At 44.4% G+C, this 27744-nt stretch overlaps 1 protein-coding gene across 8 annotated transcripts in view; it reads left to right on the plus strand.

The window, feature by feature from the left end:
- The window catches only part of SOX13 (SRY-box transcription factor 13), a 259045-nt gene that overhangs the window by 96837 nt on the left and 134464 nt on the right, over positions 1–27744 (plus strand). For all 8 annotated transcript variants that reach the window (XM_078644662.1, XM_078644660.1, XM_078644664.1 and 5 more), the window contains exon 2: positions 6481–6553. In XM_078644662.1, the coding sequence (XP_078500788.1) occupies positions 6492–6553 (62 nt within the window). In that variant the 5' untranslated portion in view covers positions 6481–6491. The remainder of the gene's footprint in view (positions 1–6480; positions 6554–27744) is intronic.

Below are 27744 nucleotides of genomic sequence, written 5' to 3' on the forward strand. Positions count from 1 at the left end.
ACTTGTTATCAATTCTAACATCAAAACTTTGGCTTGGAATGTGATTGTCGTTTGAGGATTAATCGTAACCCCAGACCATTCATTCTGAGAGAGGACCTAAACCTAATAGTTCATGCTGTGGAGATAGCGCAAATCAGATATCACTGATATCACAGCATGTTACTTACAAAGTTTTACTTGACAAGCCCCCCCCCCCCCCCCCCTCCACCCCCTCCCTTTAAACCCACAAATCTGTCCTATCCTTCGCTTCTCGGCTAATTTTTGGAACTGAGAAATTCTAGCTTATCACATAGTACTGACAATCCTCGAATGCCTTCCACTCGAAGCGTGTAGCACAAGATGGCTTACATCACCTGGAAAGCACTTCACACATATGCTCCCTCTTATGTTCCAGAAAAATTAACAATCTCTGGTTCGTGCAAATCTCCGAGAAATACAGCACCTCCGTGACTACTTCTAGCTTTTAAGAATAAAATCCCTCAATATTTGATCTTTTCCATAAATGCCCTTAGTAGCACTTGCTAAGAAAAGCATTTACTCTCAATCCACATGACATCGTGCTGAACTCGGACTTCCAACTGTATGCTCTTAGATTATTATGTATCAGTCGTCTACCTCAGAGTTTCTTTATTCATACTCGCAGATTACTCGGTCCCTGCAGATGTCCGACTGTCTGCTTTACTTCTCCTTCTCTCCCTACACGTTGCGTTTAATCCTTCATCACCTCACATAGTAAGTACTTGCACCTTCCCTTGTCTCCACTAGCCCATACTGCAGTATGTATGTATGTATGTTTGGATTTATATAGCGCTTATAACCCAGGGGTCTCTAAGCGCTTTGCCGTGGGAACCCGTCCTGGCTTTTCCCTGTGAGATAGCCCCTACAGGGCATCCCCAAGGTGAAAGCCAGGCATCCCGCCGCGGGGGGCCGTTGTGGAGATTAAGCAAGCTTAATGCCTAGAGTTGCAGAGTGTGAACCCATGATTAGGTCAGGCACCGAAGCGAGAATGATCGAGTCCGTGGACATTTGAGCTCGAGACCCTGCCGCGTCGGGAATTGAACCCTGGTCCCGGGTCTGACCTCTGCTTCAGGGTCTGCCTGCTCTAACCGGTGAGCCACACTTCTCCACTCGCAGTAAACCTGCGTTTCAGTAGCAGCCGATATCTGGGTAAATTAGGAAAGGGGGTGGGGGGTCGGTTTGAAAGCGGAGACTTTCAACAAAATTAAAAAATAATAATAAATTACCTGCATCCACGCTCCGATCTGGCTCCGATTTTCTGATCTGGCTCGTGCACTGCAGGCACAGACTCCCAGAATCCCCTGTCGCCAATCCTGGCGCTTCATGTAAGCAGCATCAGAATTGGCCGGAGCGCTGTGGGTGGATTTGTGCTCTCAGGTAGACTGGGAGCTGGTGCCTGCTCTCTCCAACCCAGCAATGCAGCTCTGTTGGAGAGCGCTTCAATACGCATGACTGTTTGGCCAAACCGTCATGTGCACTTACTACAGTGCAAAACACTCCTCCACCAGCCTGTCATCTCTGGTCCCGCCCCCAAGCATTGGCTCCGACAGCCAAAATAAAACGATGATAAACAAGTGTTTATTACCATTTTATCTTTCATTATTTTGGCTGCTGGCTGAGGGAGGGGGGAGACGCTCCTCTGCCATAGCGGAGGAGCGCCGGTGCTGCGTTTACACAGTTTTTCTCACGCTAAAATAATCCTAACTCTAAGCAGTGGCTCTTAAACTTTTGACTTCTGTGGACATCCATTTAATCATTACTGGAATCCTGGAACCCCCAACTGAATCGATATTGGAATTTGGGTACTCCCATTGAGACATTATTGAAATGTAGGAACTCCAGCCTAAGCAACCGGGATGATTTGAACAGCAAAATAATACACAAAATTATGGAAACAAGCATTCATCAAACAATCGCGCAAACATAATTATAATTCTTTTTTTAATATATTTTAATGGGAAGGTTGGAGCTTTTCTAAAATCAATCGAGGCCACAGATTGTCGATACTATATCCTTTTTGATGCACTTGCACTGACTGCCGCTATGAATCAATCTGAGGATACCAACTTAATTTTTAACCTCTGATTTCAAATTCCTTCACATTTACAGCACATTTTAAAATTTTCAGTTGGACATTTTGCGTTTTTATTTATATAATTTTTATCAATCTGTTAATATTATATTCTTTTCTAAAGAGTCATGGACCCCCTCAGTAGATGTCACCGACCCCCAGGGGTCCCCGGACCACAGGTTAAGAACTCTGCTCTAGGCACTCATCCACCGCACTGTTATGTTATGTTAAAAATTAGTGTAAAGTGCAGGTTCACCAATCGGTTTCATGGTGCTAGTAGGGCGGAAAGAAGGATTACAGAAAGCTGAAATTAAGTGTTGTAGGCTTGAGCAAATGGATAGGTTTTAAGCATCTTTCTGAACTGTCCGTAAGTTCGAATCGATCTGATCTCCACAGGGAGAGAGTTCCAAAACTGAGGGCCTATAACAGCAAAACAAAGGCCTCCTAGCTTTTTTGCGTTTTAAAAGGGGGAATAATCAACTGGTTTTGGTGAGAAGAGCGCAGGGCCCGGACGGGAATATATCTTTGAATTCTGGCCGAAATGAAAGCAAGGCTGCTGCCGAGAAGGGCTTTACAAATAGTGCATCCCAACTTGAAGACACACCTTTTGGCTATAGGAAGCAGGTGTAAATTTTTCATTATAGGGGTCACGTGATGCCTTTTAGGTTGATGGAAAATGAGTCTGGCGGCTTGGTTTTGAACTAAGTGAAGACGTCTGAGTTGGTAGGCCGGAATGCCACAGTACAGAGAGTTGGCATAATCCAATCGGGAAATCACCAGTGCTAGAATAACCAAGGCCAGAGCCTCCCTAGACAAAAATCTACTGATCTTCCTTATTCTCCGTAATTGTAAGAAGCTAGCAGTAACTACTGAGCTTATCTGGGCATTCATTGACAGATCGTTAGAAATCATGATGCCTAGGCTTTTTACAGAGTCTGCCGGCTCCGGAGGGTTGCCATGGGTAGTTGGCCAGAAGTTAGTGCGCCATGGGTTAGAGGAGCCACCTGTCAGAATCAGCTCGGTTTTATCAGGGTTGAGCTTAAGTTGGTTATGATTCATCCAATCCCTAATAAAAATCATGGTGGATTGAAAGTGGGTAACTAACGATGCTGACTAATCGATATCAAACACTAATTGGAGGTCGTCAGCATAGCTGAAAGTCCCAACCCTTTTTTCTCTCAGGGATCGAATTAACGGGAGCAGGTACAAATTAAAAAGGAGGGGAGAAAGAGAGGAGCCCTGAGGGACCCCACTGGTCAGTTCCCTTTTGTTGGAAGAGAAATTAGCCAGCCGCACTGCTTGAAAGTGGTTGCTGAGGAAAGCCAACTCACCAGCCCCTGAAACCCCACACTTCTGACACGGTCAATCAGAATGTTATGATCGACCATGTCGCAGGCTGCTGATAAATCCAAAAGGACCAGGGCCTGGGGGGGGTTCCATTGTCGGATCCTCTTCTTAGTGCATCCATAACAGTAAGTATAACAGATTCCGTAGAATGGACAGGTCTAAAACCTGCCTCCTGATTTGCATTCATGCCATACTTCTTCATTCCCTTTTATAAGCTATACATTGCACAAGTGGCCTGCTGCCTCTGTGGGTGTCACAGTTAGTCAACAATTTCAAAACTTGATAATCAGAGTATAATAATCTACTCTCATCAAATAAATTGGATAATCTCCAAAAGCAAAAAGCAACAGCAAAATAAGCATTCAGTGGTGATTTATTTGTTTTTCTACCACTCTTAAGTGATGCACATAATTATAGAAATACATCTGGGTCATGTTGATTGCCCCAAGTGTTGTGTGCAAAAATAGAAAAGAGTGATAAAGTTCAGTGATAAAAGGGAAAGGAATTGCAAAGATAAGTGACATAAAAAAACAGTAGTTATATTATACACAAGGATCCATTAGTCATCCCTACACTAGAGCCTAGCCTTCCAAAAAGTCAACCATCAATTATAAGATAATCAAAACCTATATTGGTAAATTATAGTGCACGGGGGAACAATATATAGGTCCAGGCAAATATTAACTAGGCGTCAAAAAGTCAACCATCAATTATAAGATAATCAAAACCTATATTGGTAAATTATAGTGCACGGGGGAACAATATATAGGTCCAGGCAAATATTAACTAGGCGTCGACGTTTCGACTCGGCTTCTGGCCTCCCGGTGATTTAAACCTGGGCCTTGCGAGTCTTCATCAGGACTATATCGGGCAACCATACACCAATGGGTGACCCTACAAGACAAAAGATTTTTCTTTTGGTCAATCAATGAATAAGACATCCTCCTATCAGTTGTATCAAGTTCTAAAATTCAGTCCATGTCTATTAAGTCGGTGTTCCAATAGACGTGGACTGAATTTCAGTACTTGATACAACTGATAAATACAGGTAATTGCCATTTCGGTATGATGTATAGTCATTGGCTTAAACGGTAGGGGCCCTGGATAATGAAGTCCATTGGTTTTTCTCATAGAAAGCTTCAATTTGAACAAACCCTGACTGACTCCCCCATCGGATACACATGTGATAAGGTAATTCCCTTTCAATCCTTTCTCTACACTTGGTTTGAGGCAGCGGTTTGGGTTTTTAAGTCCTCATGAAACTATTGTATTCTAGGAGGACGTCTTACTCATTGATTGACCAAAAGAAAAACATATCTGAATCTTCTTCACCGCTAGGGTAAGCAATTGAGCCCTGCGTTTTCATTTCATTTGATTTAAACGATTCAATTTAGCAACAGCTGTCTTAGACATAAATCTTTTGTCTTGTAGGGTCACCCATTGGTGTATGGTTGCCCGATACAGTCCTGATGAAGACTCGCAAGGCCCAGGTTTAAATCACCGGGAGGCCAGAAGCCGAGTCGAAACGTCGACGCCTAGTTAATATTTGCCTGGACCTATATATTGTTCCCCCGTGCACTATAATTTACCAATATAGGTTTTGATTATCTTATAATTGATGGTTGACTTTTTGGAAGGCTAGGCTCTAGTGTAGGGATGACTAATGGATCCTTGTGTATAATATAACTACTGTTTTTTTATGTCACTTATCTTTGCAATTCCTTTCCCTTTTATCACTGAACTTTATCACTCTTTTCTATTTTTGCACGCTCCACTTGGGGCAACCAACATGACCCAGATGTATTTCTATAATTATGTGCATCACTTAAGAGTGGTAGAAAAACAAATAAATCACCACTGAATGCTTATTTTGCTGTTGCTTTTTGCTTTTGGAGATTATCCAATTTATTTGATGAGTAGATTATTATACTCTGATTATAAAGTTTTGAAATTGTTGACTAACTGTGACACCATAAATAATAGTCTTTGGACCATTGTTTTATAATATCGTTAATCACCCAGGTCCTAGATCATTTGGGTTACCCCATTTTCATTAATGGTCCCCTCTGTGGGTGTGCTTCTCTCTTCTAATGACCTGCTTCTCCTCCCATAGGTGTGTCTCAGCCACCCACATGTACCCTATTAAGATCTATCTCTGGTATTACGATGCACTCCTCCACCGTGTAAAGTACTCTGCCACCCTTCCTGGGTGTAGACAGCCATCCATAAGACTTGCACAAATAAATAAAGACTGTGTGCCTTGCAATGAACCTTTCACTGATATCATTAACCTGTGACCTGCATGAGGGAATCTGGTGCTGTTAGGTCCTGGTCCTGTTCTGTAGACCCGGTCCAGTCCTATGGGTTTAGTGACACCCTGAATAATTTTGCTATCCAAACCCCCAAAAATTGGATTTGTAAATGCTGCTATACAAAGACTGCCTGTCGGTTCTGCTCCAACTGAGAATACATAGTCTTGACAGTTGCTTCTTAATTGAAGATGGGGTCACTCTGGCCAACTTAGAAGCAATGCTTACCACCATGGCCACGCTGTTGAGGATGTTACTTAGAGCAGGCACGTTGGATGGAGACCCTGGATGATGTGTGGTGATAATCTGCGGCTAATAATTTTTTCGTGTAATGCTTCAACATGCACTGCCCTTGTGGTGAAAGTTGTCATGGTATCATAATTTTCAACACAAAGCACTGCATGTCGCAGTCTGGATGCTCAAAGCGCTGATACCTTGGCGACTTTTGTCAGAGATAAGTGAAAGCAGGAAGCCCTACTCACGGTCGTGAGAGAAGAACTGATTCTGGGGAAGGCGCAACCAGTGACGTCATTAATAGAGGGAAGAGACAGACATTCTGTGATGGGGATATTGCACAATGCTATTGAGATGTGGGGGAATGATGGACATATGGCTAGGCTGCTGAGTGATGTGTTTAAGTTTGAAGCAGAGCCGTACTCATGGTCAACGGATAGTCTTCCGACCCGTGTTGAGCTTAAGCATCTGATTTCTGGTTTCTCTTTTTATTTTTTCCAGTGTTGAGGTAAATGGATGACCTGGATCTTCAGCAGCAGCGGGACAAGTGGGAAGACGAACAGCAAGGAAAGAGGTGAGATCTGTTGGAAGTAACCCTATATGACCAGTTGGTCACCCTTCTGCGAGTACACGGGGTGCTGCCCCTCAGACTGATTGATGTTGTTAAACAAATACATTGGCATCTCATTAACAGTCCTTATCTTCTTGTCAGCCCAAAGACTTTTATTTGGGAAGCTGTTGAGCAACAGAGGCTTATTCCACTCACACAAAAAACTGGGTGGTGAATGGGGTTTCGGAGGCAGTGATACACCGCCATGTCTCTTACCGGCAGGCGTGATATTGAATCCTTCTCTTGCCTGGACCCCAGTGTTGGGCTGGGGGCCCAGTCAGTTCTGGACCATCCCTCAGAGTGGTCCAACGAAGGCTCAGGAGTTGCCAGCCCAGAATCTCCACATTCTACACATTGAGAGTTAATTGAAATTATATACTTAGTGGTTAGGCTAGAAATCTGGAACATGCTGCTCACCATGACCTAAATGTGGCAGTGAATTTTGACAGGAGGTAGCTCGGTGCCCTGGGGCATTCTCATTAATTTGGTGCACAACACGTAAACACAAGTGGGTCTCTGTTCAAGTGAACTGCATTATATTTGTGTTAAACGAACACCATAGTACTGAGGTGGCTAACTGCTGATAAGACATTGTATTGAAGTATTGCGTACCTAGCATGAAGGCATCCATGCTTCTATCCAGGACACAAGTCCTAAAAAAAAAGTAGGTGACTAACCAAGTTAAGGAGTATGCAAGTGACATCATGGCACATGACATCACAGTGTGTGACATTGCACATGGCATCACAGAAAGTTGCATCACAACCCATGACCTCACAAGGAGTGGCATCACAAGACGTGACGTCTGATCTTAAGACCTCTCACATATGTTTAGCAGATCTATCATGAGTACATTTGAGCGCACTACAATATACAACAAATTAGTTTTTGCGACAAGAAACGTTGCAGTAAATCTGTTCACCTTCATTGGTTGCAAGGTCTGCATTTTAGAATATCTTATGGGGTTAAGGCACCTACTGCAGAGATTTTTGTGTGCCAATTATATCACGGAATAGTAATAATGGTAAGATAATTCTGAAGGTTAACGTATTTGCTGGATAGAGCTGTGTTTTGTCTAGTTCCAGTGTTTAATCAAAGTAGCATAGAGGGTCAATATGTCTCCTGCAAAGCACATTAGGTAACACACAAATGACAGATTTTTATTTTATCTAACTGTATAAGTGGCTTACTGCTTTTAAGACAGAGATCCCTTTGTTACTTGCAGTTCAAAAATTGTAATCCTACTACTATACCACAGTGAGCTATGAAGGACATGTGGCTCCTACACCTTGTAATCCTCACTGTTCTACGTACCATATCCTGTACATTGGATTATATAAAAATTGTTTATTGTCTATGTATAATCTGTAGAGGTGATGTAAAGCGCTCTGACACCCTGCAATGGGATGAGACACGCTATAAAAGAAATAAAATAAAAGAGTGGCATTTAAATTATCTGTGTAAACACTGGGATAGACAAACGCATCTGACAATCGTACAGTGCATGCATATCTCTGATGCAGGGACTGAACAAAGTCAAAAGCATGCCTCTCTTTAGTACCTGTAAAGAGGTAGAATGTGAGCCTTTGTTTCCCCTCAATTCCATTCAGATGTGAGGTTCTTGATGGCTCCCAGCCAGGATACTCTGATGGCCCCTTAACTTTCGCCTTTGTTATGGGCCCGGCTGGAATCTGACCCACCACCCCCTGCTCTTAACGAAAGCAGACACGTGCAGGCGCCGTTGAATGTGTCCCGGTGTGGAATATTACATCGGAACGAGTTTACCATGTTTCTGTGGGGCCCAACCTCTTGGCAGGATAGACGGCGTCCCCCCTGTGAAAAGAGTGGGTAGACCCCGTCTACCCACTCCTGCCCTCGACTTCTGCCCTGCTTTCATCGCCTACGCACATACCAGGCGAGAAGGAAACTGTCTTTCCAGTGTTTGTTCCGTGCACTATATTAGGAAGGACGTAACCAACCATTTCCCAATTTTGACACCTGAACGAGGAGCGGTGTGTTTGTTTGCCCGCTACTGTTTTGGTTAATAGGCCAAACAATTTAACAATCTATTCACTCCTGTTTGGCACAGGTACAGGATTGCGCGCTTATGTCTTACTCACCGGAGCCTAACCATCCTAAAAATAAATGTGAATTGCAGGAAAGTGTACACTTCAGTTTGGCTTTGACGTCTGCTCCGTCTCTTAGTAAGTTCCTGTCCGCTTTCTGTGGAAAAGCTGATGTTCCTCTGCTTCTAAAGAAATGTTTGTAAAGGAAAAACTGAATCCTTCAAGCGGAATGACTCCTTACAGCGCCTCGAAGGAAAGCACAGACCGCTATTTCCTAGCAGAATATGTGCGAAAAAGCCCAGTGGAGGAGTCCAGGCGCAGGGGAAAAGAGTGAAGCTGGAGGCTCTGTGAGTGCAAACAGCGGTGCCCACAGCCGCCCCCATCTGCCTTTCCTTCGCCTGGGCTTTGTGTACAATAAGGACAAGTGGAAGTGGAAGAGGGGGCTCGGGCGGAGAGGTCTTCAGACAGGATGGATTTTACATGTAGTTGTGAGCACCTGGGCAATGGTGAAAGTAGGAGGGGAGGTGATGATTTTACAGAGTTGTGACTTTTACACTATGCCCAAAGTGCTGTTTCAGTGTAGTTTATAGGGACACCAGAGGGCATTTATTTGGTTGTTACCCCTCTCCCTCCCTGGAGAACCCGGTGATAAATGCGCTATTGTCACCCCCGCGGCCTTCTCTGACCCACCCAGTTCCTCTTTACATCCTGTGTTAACCGCGCTCACCTTTTAACTCCTGTGTTCTTTAAAGTGGCAGCGGTAATGTCTCCCCGAAGCATCATTAGGATGAATAGAAATGTGGATGAGAAAATGGTCTCCGTGGCTTTTAGCTGTGCCCCTAATTTGTGGTGAAATTCAGAGCTACGGCTGTATGGAGGTTGTGTAAATGCTGTGTGCTCGACTAGGGCGAACCTGTCTTTACTGCTGTAGGGCATTAAAACAAAAATCAGATATGCAAGAAGCAACAGATATGGAAATAATAAAAATACATAAATTAAAAATTAGCTTCCAGTGATATTTTTTCTCAGACATCTAGGATAAGGCCAATGTGTGCCGTTGATGGGACAAAGAGAGACCATGCTAAAAGTAAATATGAAAGGCATAGCTCTGTGCATGTGCGAGGCTAATATTTATAGCAACAGTAAAGATAGGCTGCGTTAATGCACATGTTGTAGTTATCTCTCCTATGTGGGTAGGTCACTTGTTTCAAGTTTGGTATGACCGACTCTGCCTTTCAGCTTTTCCTGGAGTGTAAAATGAGTATCACTTTTCCAGCGCACGCCATTTTAATTTTCAGATCAGCGTGCCGCGATCCCATTGGCAGGCGGATTCCCGCCAGCTGGCGTCACAGGGGACGCTGGGCGAGCAGTGATGTCAGTTTCCTGCTGTGACCCGGGAGGCATTGTGACGTCACAGCCCTGCGGCCGGTCGGCTCAAGGGTTCTATGCACCATTTGAAAAGGCGCAGAGGGTGCAGCCGCTCCGGCGTCCACCTGTCGGTGCCCGAGATGTCTTCTGTGAAGGGAGCTTGACATGCCAGCTCTAGGTACCGGGACCTTCTGTCTCGTGTGTGTGTGTGTGTGTGTGTGTGTTGTTCACCTCTTAGGCAGTTAGATCTGCGTCTGTCTTAAAACTCAGTGGGCCCGCAGAAACACTCAGTCTCCTCTGCTGAGGTGCTGTGTGATCTGGTGCTTACTTTGGGTTTTGATGTAGTTAAAATCTAGTCTAGTGATTAAGTTGATTTGCGGTTCTGTAGTTAAGTGGATGCGTACAGTACTAGTATGTTTGACTTGGTACGCTGATATGTGGCCTGTTTGTTAAATTGATAACTTTGGATCAAGGTGATCTAAGTTCTAGTCTGTCTTTCTCACTTGAACAAAAGTCTGATTGGGGCAGATCACACCATCTCTCAGTGCCTCGGCTGCCGTAAATGCGAGCACTTGCATAACTCTCTACTCCAGAGCCCATCGATTTGGTGACAAGCTGGTGGTATTAGGTTGAATTAGTGACAAGACCTTACTGGAACATCAAGGGCTCAGTGTGTGCCTGTTAGATGTCGGCTAAAGGGGCACTTATACCAGATGGGACGGTACCTACTTGTTGGATCCGTTTTATAGCAAATGCACAAATGTGGTATTTGGTTCTCCAGCACCCTCCTGATTTTCAAGTGTGTTCAGATTGCATTCTCTCTTATTGCTGGACACCTGCTGAAGAAATCTGTGTTTGGCTTGAAGGTTTGAATCTGAGCATGCCAACTGCTGTTCATCGGTCAGGGCTGGCTTCTGTGAGGCACACTGAGATGGGAAGTGTAACGCCTGGTACTGCAGCAGTATGTTACACCAATGTGAATTTGTAGGCATCTATGAAGGGCAAAGATATTTTTGTATTGGCTGCAACGTCTGTTCTCATAAATGTTATGTTATGTTATGTTAAAATGCGTTTATATAGCGCACGGCTACTCTAAAAGAGTGTCCCGGCGCTTTCCACAACAGCTACAGTGTAAAACATAACACAGAGAACAGATCCCAAAAGCAGGAAAAAGAAAATCCACCTAAACAGAAAGATTAAAAAGCCAAGTTTTCAGGTTCCTTCTAAATTGAAGCAAATTGGGAGTGCTGCGAAGTACCAGTGGGAGCGAGTTCCACAACTGGGAGGCCTTGAGGCTAAAAGAACGCCCCCCCGTACGAGCCTTCCTCACCCGTGGGACCACACCAGTAAAGAGGGATTCAGAGCGAAGAGAGCGGGCGGGACGATAAAACACCAATCTCTTCTGTAGATATCCCGCACCTGAGCCAAACAGAGCTTTGTGCACCAGCGTCAGGGCTTTAAACATAATCCGTTTACGGATCGGCAGCCAATGCAACGTCTGCAGCAGCCCAGAAGCCCGTGTTCGTCTATGCAAACCAAAGATCGCACGGGCTGCAGAGTTCTGTGCCACCTGCAGGCGCTGGACCAGATAGTCCGGTAAACCTAGAAAGAGAGCATTGGCATAATCGAGCCTCGACCCGATTAGCGCCTGCACTGTAATCCGTCTGTGCTCCGCAGATAGTAAAGGGAGAAACTTGCGGAGCATTTTCAGAATACCGAAACAGGTGCCGGCCAGGCGGAGCTCTGGGACACCCAGACCGTCTGGCGGCGGCCTTCCAGAAAAGATGTAAACCATCTGAGCACCGTCCCCCTTAGGCCGATGTCATAAAGCCTGGCGAGAAGCGCCTCATGGGGGACGGTGTCGAAGGCCGACGACAGGTCCAACATGGCTAACATGGCCTTGCCACCCACATCCAAGGTCTCCCTGATGATCTCCGAGACCTCCACCAACGCTGTTTCCGTACTGAAATTCGGACGGAAACCGGATTGGGATGGATGGAGCAAATTGTTGGATTCAAGAAAGCTCGACAAGAAGCCATGGACATGTTTCTCCGTGATCTTAGCCAGAGCCGGGAGAAGTGAAATTGGCCTGTAATTGGCCAACACCTCGGCATCAAGACCAGGCTTTTTCAGGAGGGGGATCACCATCGCCCTTTTCCAGGAGCGTGGAACAATCCCCTCCCGCAAGGAGGCATTGAGGATCGGGTTGACCAAAGGATCCACCACTGCCGCCATCCCCGCCAAGAACTTGGCGGGGCAGGGGTCCAGTGGTGAGCCAGATTTAAGGCTGGCCAGCAGCGCCCGAGACATGTCACTGGAGACAGGTGGAAAGTCAGCCAGTACTGCCGTGGACATGGGCGATGTTCCGGGTCCTGCCCCATGGCCGCAGCCATCCTCCATTGAGCTCTCCGAGAAGGAGGCCTGAATTGCCTTAATCTTGTTGGTGAAGAAAGTGGCCAGATCACACGCCCACGCCTCAGGTGACACAGGCGGGGGTGAGTAAGAGGTCGGGGACGTGAACTCCTTCACTATCGTGAAGATCTCCTTGCAGGAGTTCACCGACGCCTCAATCCTCCTAGCAAGGTAATCCCGCTTGGCGCCAAAAATAGCCCGGTGATAGTCCTTCACCACAGACCTATAGGCGAGTTTGGCCTCCCCATCATATTGAAGGCGCCAGGCCCGCTCAGCAACCTTACACTGGCTGCGAGCCACGCGCAGCGCCTCGGTGAACCATGGCGCAGATTGTCGTATCGCGGTGGACCTGGGGGTTACCTTTGGGGCGAGAGTATCTAACCTCTCAGTCAACCATCGCTGCAGGGCCTCGGTGTCTCTTTCCGGGTCGCCCGAGAGAGAGCACGGATGTTCCGTGAGCGCCTGCTCCAACACAGCAGGCGTCAATCTGTGTAACGCTCTCGAGGCAGCTCTGGGCACCGCGGGGGCACAGATACCAGATCGCCCGTTCTCCAACACGGAAAACTCAATCAGCCAATGATCCGACCAGAGCACCGGCCGTGCAGCGATGTCAACAATAGGAACAGAGGAGAACACCTGGTCGAGGGTATGCCCTTTCTCGTGAGTAGGCCCTAGCACAAATGGTGCTAGGCCAAGCGTAGATGTAATATCTAGGAGTTTAATCCCATCTGGATCCTCCGACACATCAAGATGAAAGTTAAAATCGCCTGCAAGCAGACAATGCTGCGCAGAGAGAGCCAGCTCCGAGATGGCTGTCTGTAGGTCATCCCAAAAAGAGCCCACCGGGCCGGGAGGCCTATAAACCAGCAATCCCTTAAGCGCTTGACCAGGAGACAGTCTAAGCATGAAGCTCAGACTAAATATCTGTGGGGCTAGAGGCCCGGGCTGACTGTGGCACTGTTCCAGCCCTGAACACAGAAGTGGGCAGCCTGTGTGGCACCGCCAGAGTAGGCCTTTGTGAGGGTGCTGAATAGAATCTGTAAATACCCAACCTAGCTCTTTTCACTCCTGCTCTCCAGTGCTGTGTGTGGAACCCTGTTTCAGCCCGCTTTGCTTTGACTGTCCTGGTTCTTCCCAGTCAGTAACCCTGCTCCCTGCTTCTGCACAGATGGCTTTGTAGGTCTGCTTGGCTTCTCTTTTTGATAGAGCCTCGTTTCTCTCTTCTTTATGTATTGTTGTGCTCGTTTGTTTTTGTTGTATATTTCTGGAGGGAGCCACCAACCAGAGCATCTTCATAAATGGTTCTAGGGTTATGGCCTCCTTCTATCCTGTTGATGGATCCCCGTTTAGTAATACCCCATAGATAGTTCATTAAACCTGACTGGTTTCTTTTAATCCTATTTTCTAATTTGATGCTGTTGTTTGTCCTTCTTCTCTGTACATGGATCCCTCTTTTGTGCTTCTCTATGTACCCGTGAGTTTTTCCAAGAGCCCCATTGTGTGTGGGGTATTTTCAAAGACGGTTGTGTGATTCTTCTGTTAAAAGTGTCTTCTTTTTTTCTCTAGATAAATGGTTATGTGATTTCTGCTTGGTGTTTCGTTTGATATAACCATTCCATATATGGTTCTTTCATTCCATACATTTCGATATGTGACTCTTTGATTCTCTCCCCCCGACTTTTCTCTTCACAGAATAGAATTCTGTGTTCCTACATAGATTGATCATTGTGTTAACTCTTAAGGGTTGGTGAGGCAGACATGTACTGACCTTGCATCAATATTTCTGTGTCTAGTTTTTCACTTATTTAAGGCTGTCTAGCATTTTTTTCATTTTTTTTTTGTTTGAATATGTTTTATTGCATTTCTTTCATGAGAGTACAGGAAAGCAAGAAGGTACAGCGGGTAGCATTGATAAAGTATGGCATTGCACATCCGTTATCTATACATGATCGCACAAATGGAGAAAATAAATCAGTTTAAAGCATAGAGTGACAAGGATGTTAAATACAGCTGTACAAAGCTACCTCTCCATGACAACAGTTTGCTAGAACCACAGCTCTACCCAGTCTCATCCATCAAGAAAACTCTCGCATGGTAAGGTACCTATGGCAATATTTTGACCGGTGAGAAGGATTTGGTCGCGTCAGTTGACTGACGAGAATGCAGCCAGCAGGACAGGTGTGGTGCGTCCCGGGCAATGGGTAATACCCCAGTCACAAGGAGCATTATAGTGAAGTAGAGCCGGGCAGTTAGGGTACTACTGCATAGAAGAACATGTGCAGCATTAGTCATCGTCCCCCATTCCCAGGGTGTGCCTCTTACGTTATGTCCATGAGTGTGGCGCTCATCCCAGGGGGGATATCTGCAACCGTGTGCTCAATGTCGTCCCACAGTCACCCAGTAAAGCTCAAGAAAGAAGACTTGCAATCAATCAATACCCAATATCTTTTGCTCATAACAATAAACAGCAATTTAGAACTTGTGAAAATAGGGACTGAAAACTACCAAAAAGGAGAAGAAAAAAAAAGAAAGAAGGGAGGGATAAAAAGTAAAAATCTCATATGTAAACAAATGGGACGGGGATACGGGCAGGGGTAAGTGTATGTGTTATCGTGTCTGTAGTGGGTGTCGTCCAATGCTACGCGCAGCGGCCGCAGTGGCGGCGGCAGTCTAGCATTTTTTTTCATGATATATGCTAATTTGACATTTTCCGAGTTTCCAATATCCATTGAATGCTTACACCGGATTTTAAGTTGGCTTCTACCGTTCTTTTTGAATTCTGAGGATTTCAGAAGCTCAGTAATTTAATGTTACATACATGCAGCTCTTCTCAACAGCTCAACATAAATTGGACCAGCTTTAATGAATTAATTTTGCCTACGTTCTTGGCGAACCAGCGTGCCTTAAAGCAGGGCTCTCTACAAACCCTCTGAAAGATCACCTAGCTCAGTGTAAGGCTGCCAGTTGTCCTCTGGTTTATCTGGCAGTTTTGATGATCTGGGTCTGAAGGAAAGACTGCTGCTTAACATAGATCCACATTCTCACCCAACACGAACTGCACACCAATGGGGGTCTGAGTGGGATGTGGCAAAATATCTTGCTTGAATGGTTGAGATTCCAAGTTTCCCATCACAGGAGATGAACTTGAGTGCACGAGGTAAGGTTATGCCTCATGTACTCTATGCTTTCATTTTCTATCATGCAAAGCAAAGGCAAGAGTTTGCTAGGGAGCCCTTCTGAACTTGGAGACGTATAGTATTGGCGAGAACATTTGCTCGACTTCCTTTGTATGAGGATTTATGGGAGAGGCGTTGTATGGGGAGAGCATTCGTGCTTTAGAGGAATAACACAAGGGTGGAGCATGGGGATGAAGTTGTTTTAATTATGGTTAAACAGGAGCACATTGCACAGGTCCTAGTAAGGACCGCAGCAGTACTTATCCATTCTTAGAGACCGTTCATAGGGTTCATTTCTGCATTGGGGTTCTCGAGTATCTGAGGAGTGCCAACATGCAGGTGGCAATAGTACTGGTTAAAAGTGGTTGTAAGAGCCTTTGTGTGGGGTAGCGGAGCTTATCTGGAGGAATCCAAATCGAGAAGCCAGTGATATTGGGTTAAACACATAAGCATTCTGGCCACATTAATATGTTGTTTGGGCGGTGCATGGGCAAAGAGGTGCCCTGACTATGGGGCGAGCAAATGGGTTCAAGGGGGATAGTATGGGAGGTCGTTGATAAGATCACCCATGCTAAACATAATAGTGTCAGTTTTGTTGTGGTGTGTTCTGTATAAATATTTATGGAAGTTCATTATCACTTGGTAAGGCAGTGTGTGCCCAAAGTGGCTTGGCCAGTGGGTGGCCATGCAGCCATAGGGTGATCATGTGAATATTGGGTGCCTAGATGTGATAGAATATGGCATGTGGCAGCCCTGGCGCCGATGGAACATCTGGCCATGTAGGGTACTGCCTCATTTCTAATGTGTAAATAATATGATCAGCAGTGGAATGGGTAGCATGTAGTTGTGGGCAGGCAAGTTAAGCAAGGTATGACACTGTCATGGAACCTCCACCCCCTACATCTGCTTGGCGGCATTGTAGTTGTCCTGGATCAGGCGGGTTGTAGATGCAGTAAATGCATCCTGGCATCTCTGAAGGAAAGGGAATGGCTGGTAGCAGGAAAAGGATGGTTGATCAAACCCTTGTGGCTAACTAAGGTAACCATGAACCACCCCAGCTGCAGTCCCAATTAGACGAAGCCTGTATAATACTGATTTACATAAACATGAATGCAATTTGGGTATAACTAGTCTCATTTTCATGTTCATTGGGTGTGTTTGCAGACTGATGTGTCCATTCTGTGTCTGCTTAAGAATTGCAGTGGTTTGCTAGGATTACTGACCATGGTATAAGGCCCCTACATTTTCACACAGAAAGGCCAAGGACCGATATCAGTTACCAGAGAGAATTAGACTCAGGCTTTAAAACCCTATCATAAGAAATGGGGATCTTGCAACTAAAGTATTTAGGGTATTGCAGTGCGGAGAAGCTGCTGTGCTTCGAACCCCACGCGTTAGCCATGCGCAGAGGAAACCGAATCCTGGGTGAAAGGCCAGAGATTATCTCTAAACCGAAGCAGAGAGGCACCAGCACTGAGTAGACCGGGCCATGAGTCTAAAGATCTGATTATCTCCCTGACACCCAGCTGACAGAGACTGCCCTCATGGAAGGCTGTTCTATTGCCCTTTAGCACACAAGAAGCAGAACCCTGGGCCTAAACCCAGAGATTTTCACACACCAGGGAATAGGCGGCCTGATTAAAGTAACTTGTGTTATCTGTTAAATGAAGAGGCTAGAGACGAACTGATGAGTGAGAAGCTGATATATATTACTAGAATAAACAAGCCTCTGCTTAATATCACACGCGTGTGAAAGGCCCTGCCACTCATTCAGGAGTCAACCTAATATGCCTCTCTTACGCCTAGCATGATGGGTGAGTCACAGAATAAAAGTCTAAAGATTTCAACTGTCTTAAAACTATGGATAAGGTCATACATGCAGTGACGTACCGTAACACATTCCTTCTCCCACCAATAACATAGTACAAACCAAACAAAGTAAAAAGAGGAAGAATGAAAAAACAAAGAACCTCACTCCCTCACTCAAAAGAAATATTCATGTTTCCTGCTTAGTAATGTAATCCTTAGAGTATATGGAAGGGTGTGAGACCCTTCCAAGGCTACGTAAAAATGTGCGATGGTCGCTTGCAACTAACTCATTGCACCCAGTCTCCTCAACGACTCAGTTTTCAATGTTAGCATGTGCCTTTTGTGCCACAGTGGGTACAATAGCTGAAGCACAGTCCTATGCATCACACTCATCGCCTCATGCTCCTCTCCAACAACGACAGCAGTGTATCTGCGTCAAGATCATTCTTTTCAATATTCCTGTTTTAGAATTGCCAAAAACTGCAGCACCTGTTATTATCATTCTTTTAAAAAAAACATTTTTATTAATATTTTGCATCATGATAACAACCATCAAGCATGTCAATGTCGAGCCACACATCCCTCCCCACACCCCCGTGTTCATTTTTCCATTTGGTAGATCAGAGATACATGTCACAGAGTCCAATGGGCCAGTTAAGTCCTCAGCCCAAATCCATCTACAGATCAGCCACCATCCTCTCCTCTCGGTTTGCCCATTAGAAGCGTACAGGTTCATGTCCCCTTGTAACTCACATTCCCCCATCCAGCCCATGATAGCGCCTCCATTTGCCCCATACCCTGCCAAATTTCTTGGGGCACCCCCTGGCCTTGTATGTAGCTCTCTCGGCCGCCATGTAAAGGTCTATTCCCCTCCTCCACTCTGCTATTTGTGGTGTGTCTGGAGCCCCCCAGTGCCGGGCAACATCTCTTTTGGCCACCACTAAGGCAAGCACCAAGAAGATTAGTAGGGGTCTAGCCAGATCCACGTCGTTTGTCATTCCCAGGAGGGTCAGTTTGGGATCTGAGGGTATGGTGGTCTCCAGCACCTCACCCAGCTCTGTCAGGACCGCCCTCCAGAAGAGTTGAATATTCGGGCATGTCCAGAGCGTATGGTAGAAATCACCTATAGCCGTACCGCACCTGAGACAGCCTGGGTCTGCTATTCTCCCGATCCTGTATAGGCGGGCTCTATCAAAATAGGTCCTATGAAGGACATTAAATTGTATCAAACGCAAGCGCGATTTAATCGCTACCTCCCTGGGATGCATGAGGACCGTGCCCCAGTCTACTTCGTCCATTTCCCCCACTTCTTTCTCCCATGTAATCCTCAGGCTACCTAATTTATCTGGCCTGTTATTCATTATCGTTTTGTACGTCAGCGATACTGCCTTGGTGTCTAGTCTTTCCTGTAGGAGGCGACCCTCCAGAGGGGCATATTCTGGTAGTGCCTCTGTCAATGCCTCCTCAGCCCTCCACGCGTGTCGGAATTGTATGTATTTGAAATATTGTGTGTGATGCAGTCCATATTCCTTACGTAGTGCGGGAAATGATTGTAGTGTTCCTTTTTTCATTACGTCTCCTAGGGTCGATAGGCCTATATCATCCCAACCTCGAAATCCCTTCAATTTATTAAGTTCTTGTAGCCAGGCACATTTCCACTGTTATCATTCTTTCCCACAACACGGGATGGCTACTCCTAACCGTGACCACAAGTCTCTTATTCCACCACTGACCATTGTCCTCCTTCTTAGACCCTCTAAACACCGTAGTGATATGTGTAACTGGTAAAAACTAAGATTGCCTCTTGTTCACAACACCAGGTTTTTGGCCTCAAACATTATCAATCTCCTTTTATGAAATCACAGACCTACATATACCAACACTCACACTTCACTGTGTCCCTGACTTCTTGCAAGTCAACAAAACCACGTCTGTGACAATTTTCTTGGTTGTACCTCAATACCAGTGTTAAGTCTGGCTTCCTCAACAAAAGGAAAAGAATTACCCTTTTTACATAATGAGCCGAGATATGATATGATAACTTCTCTTTACACATCCATAACATGTAGCAAACTGTTCTAACACTCTCAAATGCACTGTTGATTTGTGGGCTTTACAAAAAACAAGGAGATCTTTAATTCTGGTAGATGGCACATAATTCCTCATTTCCTGTGAAACAATTTGGAACCCCTTATCTGAAACCAGTGTCTTGGAACAACCCTCAATAAAACAAAAACACGATCCAAGAACCTAATCACCTTCAAATTTGTGAGATTCGGCAGCATTGGATAATAAACCCTGCATAGGGCGCATAAAGTCAATTGTTACTTTTTCTCAGGCCTCTTCGGGCAACTCCACAAGAGAAAGCATTGTACATTATTTGTTTGGCAGCATTTTGAGACATTTAGCATGATCCAATAAACAAAACCACAACATTGACAAAGCCAGGCCACCAATAATAGCTTCTCTTAACTCTTGATGGCCCTCATAAGCTGGATTGATTAACCTATCTCTCCCACCTACTAGCTGTTCCACATATTCCCCTCTAAGTACTATGTCAATTTGAGCAGAACTCTGTAATATGCCTTTTAAACATCTTTCTGTGGGCTATACCGGAGTGACAAATTTCTTTACGTCACAGAATATCTTATCTGCTTGTGTTGCATTTACATACTACCCTACTGGGATATCACATTCCTTGAAGACATAATGTCATCAATGTGATATCGCGAGACATCCATGGGAAGTCTTAACAAGAAATCGGCACTCAAAATCTCTTTACCTGAAACAGGTTACATTTCAAAACTAACCCCCACATCCAGGACAATAATCCAACCATTCTAGGAGACACCTTTCCCACACTTTTTCCCTCCGGTAAGTAAGTAAGGGTTCGTGGACAGTATATTTTGTGGTCCCACACATAGGTGCTGAAATACAGCCCAAGCACATTCTAGAGCATCACGCTCTAGTTTCCTGTAATTTCTGCCCCCCCAGGACATTTTTGTTATTTATACTCAAATAACTGGCTCAAAACAACACCAACACCGATAGAACTGTCACAACAATACTTATAATTCAAATGTAAAATCGGTATTTGTAAATCCGTATTTGTAAAGCGCAAACTACGGGTCTCAAGGCGCTAGGGGCCGTTGTGGAAATTAAGTGAGCTATTGCCCAGAGTCACATGGTGCTGAGCTGAGCTGCCGCCTGAGCCGGAGATCGAACCGTGAACCCTGTGCTCCGAAGTCAGCTGCCCTGGCCGCTGCACCACACCTCTCCACAAATCGCCTTACACCGAAGGTTTCAGTGCAGGTGCTTCAGCAATCATTTTTTTTGTTTTGGCAAAAGGTTCTTTTTCAGTCTCACCCCACGTGGACTGTACAACCTTTATTAAGTTTTTCAAAGCAATCCCTCCACACAGTAGAAATACTACTTGAGTAAACCAATAAATTACTTTGATCAACTTCAGTGGGTTGCTTTTTGACAGATCTCCTGTTGACCTTTTTATATCACCAATTAACTGATCATCCAGATATTCCACAATGTCAGTCAAGAACTTGCACTTTTTTGACTATCGCACCATTTGCCTCTAAAATTCCCAAGACTGATCTAAAACGCTATTGTGGTCTTCAACAGTATCCGCATTAAAACAAAACATAATCTTAAACTAGTCTAACACCCTGAAACAATTGGAACTTTAGTTCAGAAAAACAGACACCACCAGGGCTAATCATAGTTTCATGTGCAAATAACGATTAACCCCAAAAGGAGTGATAACATTTCTTAGAGAACAAGGTTAATCTACAAGTTCATTTCAATGGTGAGCTTGCCTCTAGTTTAAGGTTGAGAAATATATGGCATTTTATAATTGTGCTAACATCTCAAGAATTTTAAGAAAAGGGCAGGGTAGCAATCCATCACTATTTTCATACATAGGGTCCTAAGGTCAGCATGGAGACAGATTTGCCCTGGCACCCGTTCTGGTGCGTCAACAGGCTTTTAAGTTTTTCAACACCAGCTGAGGCAGATGAGTTTTACATTTCTGTTGCTAACCGGTACATTTCTAAATTTATGACAAACCAAAACCGTGTGGGTTGTGTGTTTTTGCGTGGATGGTAGAATAAGAGAATTGAATTAGAGTGAGGATTGGTATAGAAGGGTTTCATTTAACAGTGTGTTGTTTTTGTTACCTAACGTTATCTTTTTGAAAGAGTAGTGGTATAAAACATTCACGTGTGGCATTGTATAATTTTAAGACACTGGTTAGATGGAACGTTAATTTTAAGTCGCTGAGCAGGTGACACGTAAAAGGAGAGGCTAGTTACTATTAGCGTCGAAATCAGGGTTGTGCTGAAGGAAGTTATTGCAAGCTATGTTATACAGACTTACTTCCTATGTTACTGCGAAATTTCCTTTCCAATTACTGATCAAACGGAAATCTACTTCCATGTTGGAACCAGGATGGTTGCTAGGAGCCAGGAGGGTAACAATAAGTTGGAAAATAATGTGGAGATGTAGAAGATTTTGAAAATATCAAGGAAGGATGAGGTGCTATGTAAATAGGAGACGGGTTGCCTTCGATTCTGTGTGAGCCAAATGGTTAGGATCGCACCAGTTTTGGTAAGTAGGGGGTTGTGTGTTGGTCTCATCTGAAAAGGGTCTCACAGGTTTTGAAGTCAGCTGATAAGGTTGAGGATGGAAGGATTTTGAACCGGAAGAGTGTTTCTTTGTGTGGTACATTGTACAAGGATGGAGGACAAGATAAGAATTGCATTGTGGTTCTTGATGTCCGAGAGTAAACAGTTGGATCACAAAACCTTTTGTGTCGGGAGATTTGTGGCATGTGTCTTTGGTGTGAGTGGATAGTAGAATTGGAGGATAGGATGTATGAATGTGAAGAAGAATGTAGAATGGTAATGTGTGATGTGTTAGCTTGAAATGGGAGTCAAGTTGCTGGGATTCAGTGAGTGGAAGGTTGTTTGACTCCGTATTCCTCCTACATTTCAGGTTTACTGCTGAACAAGAAGTGCCTTTGACTCACCGGCTGTCAACATTTTTCCAGTGGCAAAAGGGTTGATGTCGAAGGGAAATAAATCTTTATCATGCCATTCCTTTTAAAACAACTTGCCAAAAATGATTGTTGATTGAGCTCCCATATCCACAGTAACAACCAGTGACCTCTTCCTCATAAAAATATTGCAAACAGGATCCTCTTTGCACATTTCTAAAGGAATAGCTTCTGACTTAATTGTTTAAACCTCAAGTATATTTTTCCGAAGTCCCCACTAAACTCTCTAACTCTGTTGACTTCAACAATGTTTTGAGAGTTGAAGCACATATTTAAAAAATTGCTGATATTTTTGCATCTATTACAAACCTTAAGGATTTCCTAAAATCTATTCTTAGTAGCTAAATGATGACCAGAACCACGTCTAAAGCAATAACGTTGCCGGCTACTTGCTTTATTATTGTATTACACAACACTCTTATGCTGATCCACACTTACTTTAACTTCTCTGATGGAAGAACTAGAACTCAAGTTATCATTTGAATTAGCTCCTTTTAGCATTTGCAGAACATTCAGTATCCTTGGCTACATTGATGGTCTCTTCCAAGCGTGGATTCCTGCAGCATAGACGGCGTTCTCGAGTCTTCTTGTGTTAACAATTAACTACAATGTGATTACTTAAATACTGTATAACTGATCCTTCAAAATCACACAAAGACGCTGAAATGCATAGCTTCAACACAACATTGATAGTCTCGTGAGGCAATTGTCTTCTTTTAAAAAATCTGTATCTTTCAGTAACAGTGCTGGTATCATCAAGGCAATGTGATTATCCTTTCACAGTCTTGTATTCTTCCCAGTGGCCAAAATTTAAGTTGCCAGGTATAATTTCAGGAAGATGATAAAATATTCTCTATCTTTGTGAGCTCAAACAATTGTACAATAGTGCCAATGTGCTTTAACGCTGAAACTTCTTCCCATTTGTTGGACAAGATAGTTGAGCTAGTGTTTCCATTTGACAATGGCACGCCATTCATGCTTTGCAGTTTACAAGTCACTCTTGTTCTGTCTTAAGGTATTTGTTCAAAGAAACCCATAGTGTTACAGAAGTGGTAGAAAGGAGAATCCAAAGCAATGTAACTTACTGAAAATGTCAGGTCGGTGAAATATTTGCTTATTCAACTAGTTTTCCACAGTCACTTTTACACTTATTACATTTTTCTCTCAAGAGAATCACTGTTCTACCACAAGGACAGCCTCGATTCATAATTTGGTTATCTTAAGTGCGTTAAAATTCCAAAAAGCTTTCAAATGTCTAAAACCGCTAGCGCTCCTACTTCCATTTACAATACAAGGAGGGTTTCCTGCATAGAGACATGCATGTACAGTGTGGTCTCACACATTTTGAATTTGTGCACTGTATTGTGTGTCTTGTGACATATGTTGCTGAAGCACGCTGCACGTAGGTTAGGGGTCTGCACCCCTGTGCCTGACCAAAATGCTACAAAGATGGCTTCCTGGCTCCTGCTTAGAGAGGTACTGGCTGTAAAACGTGATCTGACACATGCTGAATCTGTGCACTGGATGGCGTGCCTTAATGTTGCATATGTTGCTTTTGCGCACTGCACACACGTTATGCGCCTACTCCCCCAATGCATAAACCAAGAAGCATTTATGTTGTGGATAATCTGGTTTGTTGTCAGACCCCTAACACCACTGTTACTGCAAAGGACTTACTGTAACTCAACACAGTGTATACCGGTACACACCGTGCTGTGGAAAATGGCTACCCTTACTGTACTACTATACTGTATTGTTACGTAAGATAAGGAGCAGCCGCCCACAGAAGAGTGGTTTTCCCTCGATGGTTCGTTGTTCCATGACTACTACACCAGCTTGTGAAATTAGTTTGAAGAGGTTGAAGATAAGTTGATAGGCTGATATTTAGTATTGGAATAAACAAGTCAGCATTTGACGCCAGATGCTCCGGAAAGACCCTGTCGCTCAACTGTCAGTTGACCAAAAGTGCCTTTGTCACACCTAGCGCAATGCATGAGTCACAGAACGAAACGCTGAATGCTCAAATGTTTGCATCTATGAAAACATGTATGCAGTGGCTTATCATAAGATTATCTTCTAGCACAAAGGAAACCGAAAACTGTGTCTAAAGTCCAGAGATTATCACCGAGCAGAAACTTGGTTTTAAGGAGATTATCACGCAGTAGAGAGGAAGGACCCCTTGTCTAAGACCCTCATATTGTCCCCCTGCAGAACCCAGGGCCTAAAGTCCACAAATTATCAAGCACCGAGGATGCAACCCTGCACATAAACACTTATATTCTACCCGAGCACAGAGGAGGCAGAGCCTGGGCCTGAGAGGAGGCCCTTGGACTTTGTGCCTGCAGGCCTGGTTATAGAGCAGGTTTAATCCCAGCAATACTGAGAGCAGGCCCACGCTTCGTTATCACTCAGGAAGGACGCCTTAGTGATAAGGAACTGGGACAATATCTAACTAAGTACAGATAAAGGGTATGTTGTGAGATAAAGGGAACACTTTGAGTATGAAGATGGTGATTTTAGTGGACAGAAACAGCTGATGGAGCTGGAGCACATGCACTGTCTTCGGGCTTGTGTATGTTCCTGAAGGGGATGTTATTCGTGCCTCAACTAAAGAACCAGGTCTCAAGCCGCAGTGTACCTGGAAGCCCTGGTATTTGCATTCCGATGAGCTACGCTGACTCGAAGGGGGGCCTTGGTGTCCATGCAGGAGTACAGAGTCCTTCATAGCAGCACGTGTGCCAGACCAGTATTGATTTTACTTGTGGTCATTTCACCCTCGTCCACATTTCCCATTGCTTTGAAATCCTGCAGGTGTTGTCTGTTGGCACAGAGGAGAAAGTACCTCGGTCTCTCTGCCCCTCACCACGTTCACAAAGTTCAGAGCTTGACCTGAGCGCCTCAAAATGAGGAAAGGTTCTTATTCAACTCTCACTTTTGGATGTTTTTAATGTCAGAGTACTGAGATGTCTGCAGATCTCGGCCATTTTCAGTGGAAGAAAAAGTTACATTATATTTATCATCGCCTGCAGCAGGTAATTCAGTTGTTAAAAAGTAAACACAGTAACTGGAAAATCTATGTAGTGCAATTATAGTACAGTGATCAAAGATAAAAATAAAATACAAACAACAACACCTTTTGGCCTTTAAAGTGAACTTCAGAAAGTAAAAAATAAAACGCGCGAGTTTTCGAGAGCAGACTGCCTTCAGCCTCCTATCTACTGTGGCCCTACATTCAACGTGATTGTAAACCCTTACCTCGCCTTGGGCAGCTTTCCTATGCCAAACAAAACGGTTGACTGTTTACTTTGGTTCTCTAGAGGGAGTTACAAGCCTGTGACACATGTCTTTGTATAAGCTTTTACTGTTAAATTCGTATTTCTCAGATCATCTTTCTTAAAATGACCCCTGCTTGTCACGCAAGGGATTTAAAGTAAGGTGTTCTCTATTTGGGTCTAATTCTCCCCTTGTCAGCTCCAGTTAGGATTTACCACCGATGACCTTGGAGGTGACCCTTCTTAACTGGGAATTAGGCACCACCGAAGGGCACTCCAGTCTTTGCCAGTCACACCACTTGAATCCTCACGAAGGAAATAGAACGACAACAGACACAACTGTGTTCTGAATAAAAGCTCTGCTCATTCTTTCACGACAAAAGACACTCACCCTCTAATGCACTCTCTTCTGTATCAACAGACAATGACGCACACAACGGCCATACGGGGCGAGTCTGTGTAGAGAATATAACAGTTCGGTTTACCCAATCCTGTATCTCTACCAAACACCAGCAGGAGGCGTGCTAACACGTTGCTTCGGATAATAGCTGGGGGTTTGATACCTATTGCGACATCACGCGCTGACTGACCCCATTAACTTCCGGGTTCTGATAGTGCTCTGAAGAGGCTGGAAGCAACTGTTTATAAGACAAATATAATAAGTGAAGATGCTAGATTCCCCTTAGGCGTAAATTCCGGTTTCATTGCTAACGAATTTAATCTAACCTTACTCTGTCACAGTGCTGTCACCGTCATGAACACGTGGAGTGAGAGAAAGAGCATGTCTCAAAAAAACACCAAAAAAAACAAAACGCCCCTCCCTGTTATACTTTCAGACCTATCAACAAAGTAAGGTTAATTCTCTCGGTTCCCACCAGATATGACTAGGGCATGGTTTGGGGCGCCTCCCATCATTCTTTCAGAAGACCAGACAAAAACATTGTTTGCTTTGTGCACTGAGGAAGAGCACTCCAGACAATTTAAGTTATTTAGTATTTCTTGCATCCCTGACGGAAGATGTACGTATTGACAAGGCACCAATCCAACACAAATTCAAGGAATAACACACAGAGTGGGATAACGAACTAGAACATACAATGATGTATGTGTAACGAGCATGGAAGGCATTGCTACTCAAACCAACACTACACGGACAGAGTAAATGGCACACACGAATGAAATGAATATTGTATGTGGAAATGTCTCACTATGTGCATAGTTTGCTCTTCTTTCCCTGCCACTCTTCCTTTTCATTGCAGGCTTTTCAGATCTGTCATGTTCGCTGTAGGAGGCTCAAATTGCCATGGATACTGCCCCTATGACACTAGCCTTTGTTGTTCTCCATGTACTGGTGACCCTCCAAGCAGGTTTGCTTTTTGGGTCGGGTGCTGGTTTTATTAGGTCGAGCCTGGGCAGCGTATGCGCTGCTCTGCAAGGCATGCTGTATTCAGGTATGGACTTGTAGCTCCGCCAACTCTACGCCCATATTTTTCATTGGCTTGTGTCTTTGTCCTCTGTAAACTGTAGCTTTTCGTTGGTCAATAGGCTTAGTAGTCCCTTCTTAGTAACGCCTTGTTTCTTCTTGTAACCTCCCATGGGGACATGTGTTTACTTGGTAGGCTTTAATTACAACCTCAGAGCACTATTTTGTTAAATGGATTTCACCTGCCTGCTGTTGTAGGCAGGACACACTCACCTGCAACGCTTTATTTATTTTAATTTTTTCATAGCACGCCATGCCACGCTTTTGGTTTATTTGCATCGCCGAACGCAGTCGTATGGTTTTTTTTTCCTTCAATTTCTACACTTCTTTTTACACGTGATGCGTCTTACTGTCTAACCGGACAAAGATCTGTGCACAATGAAACATCTTCTAATTATAACTTAGTGTTTGTGATGCGCAAAAACGTGTATCATACCTTCTAATATGGCTTGCAGAGTTTGGTAAGTTTTTATTGGTTTCTTCTTTTGTTTTATAAACCAT

This window comes from Lissotriton helveticus, chromosome 5_1 (assembly GCF_964261635.1).
Source record: "Lissotriton helveticus chromosome 5_1, aLisHel1.1, whole genome shotgun sequence".
In the NCBI taxonomy this organism is placed as follows: Eukaryota; Metazoa; Chordata; class Amphibia; order Caudata; family Salamandridae; genus Lissotriton; species Lissotriton helveticus.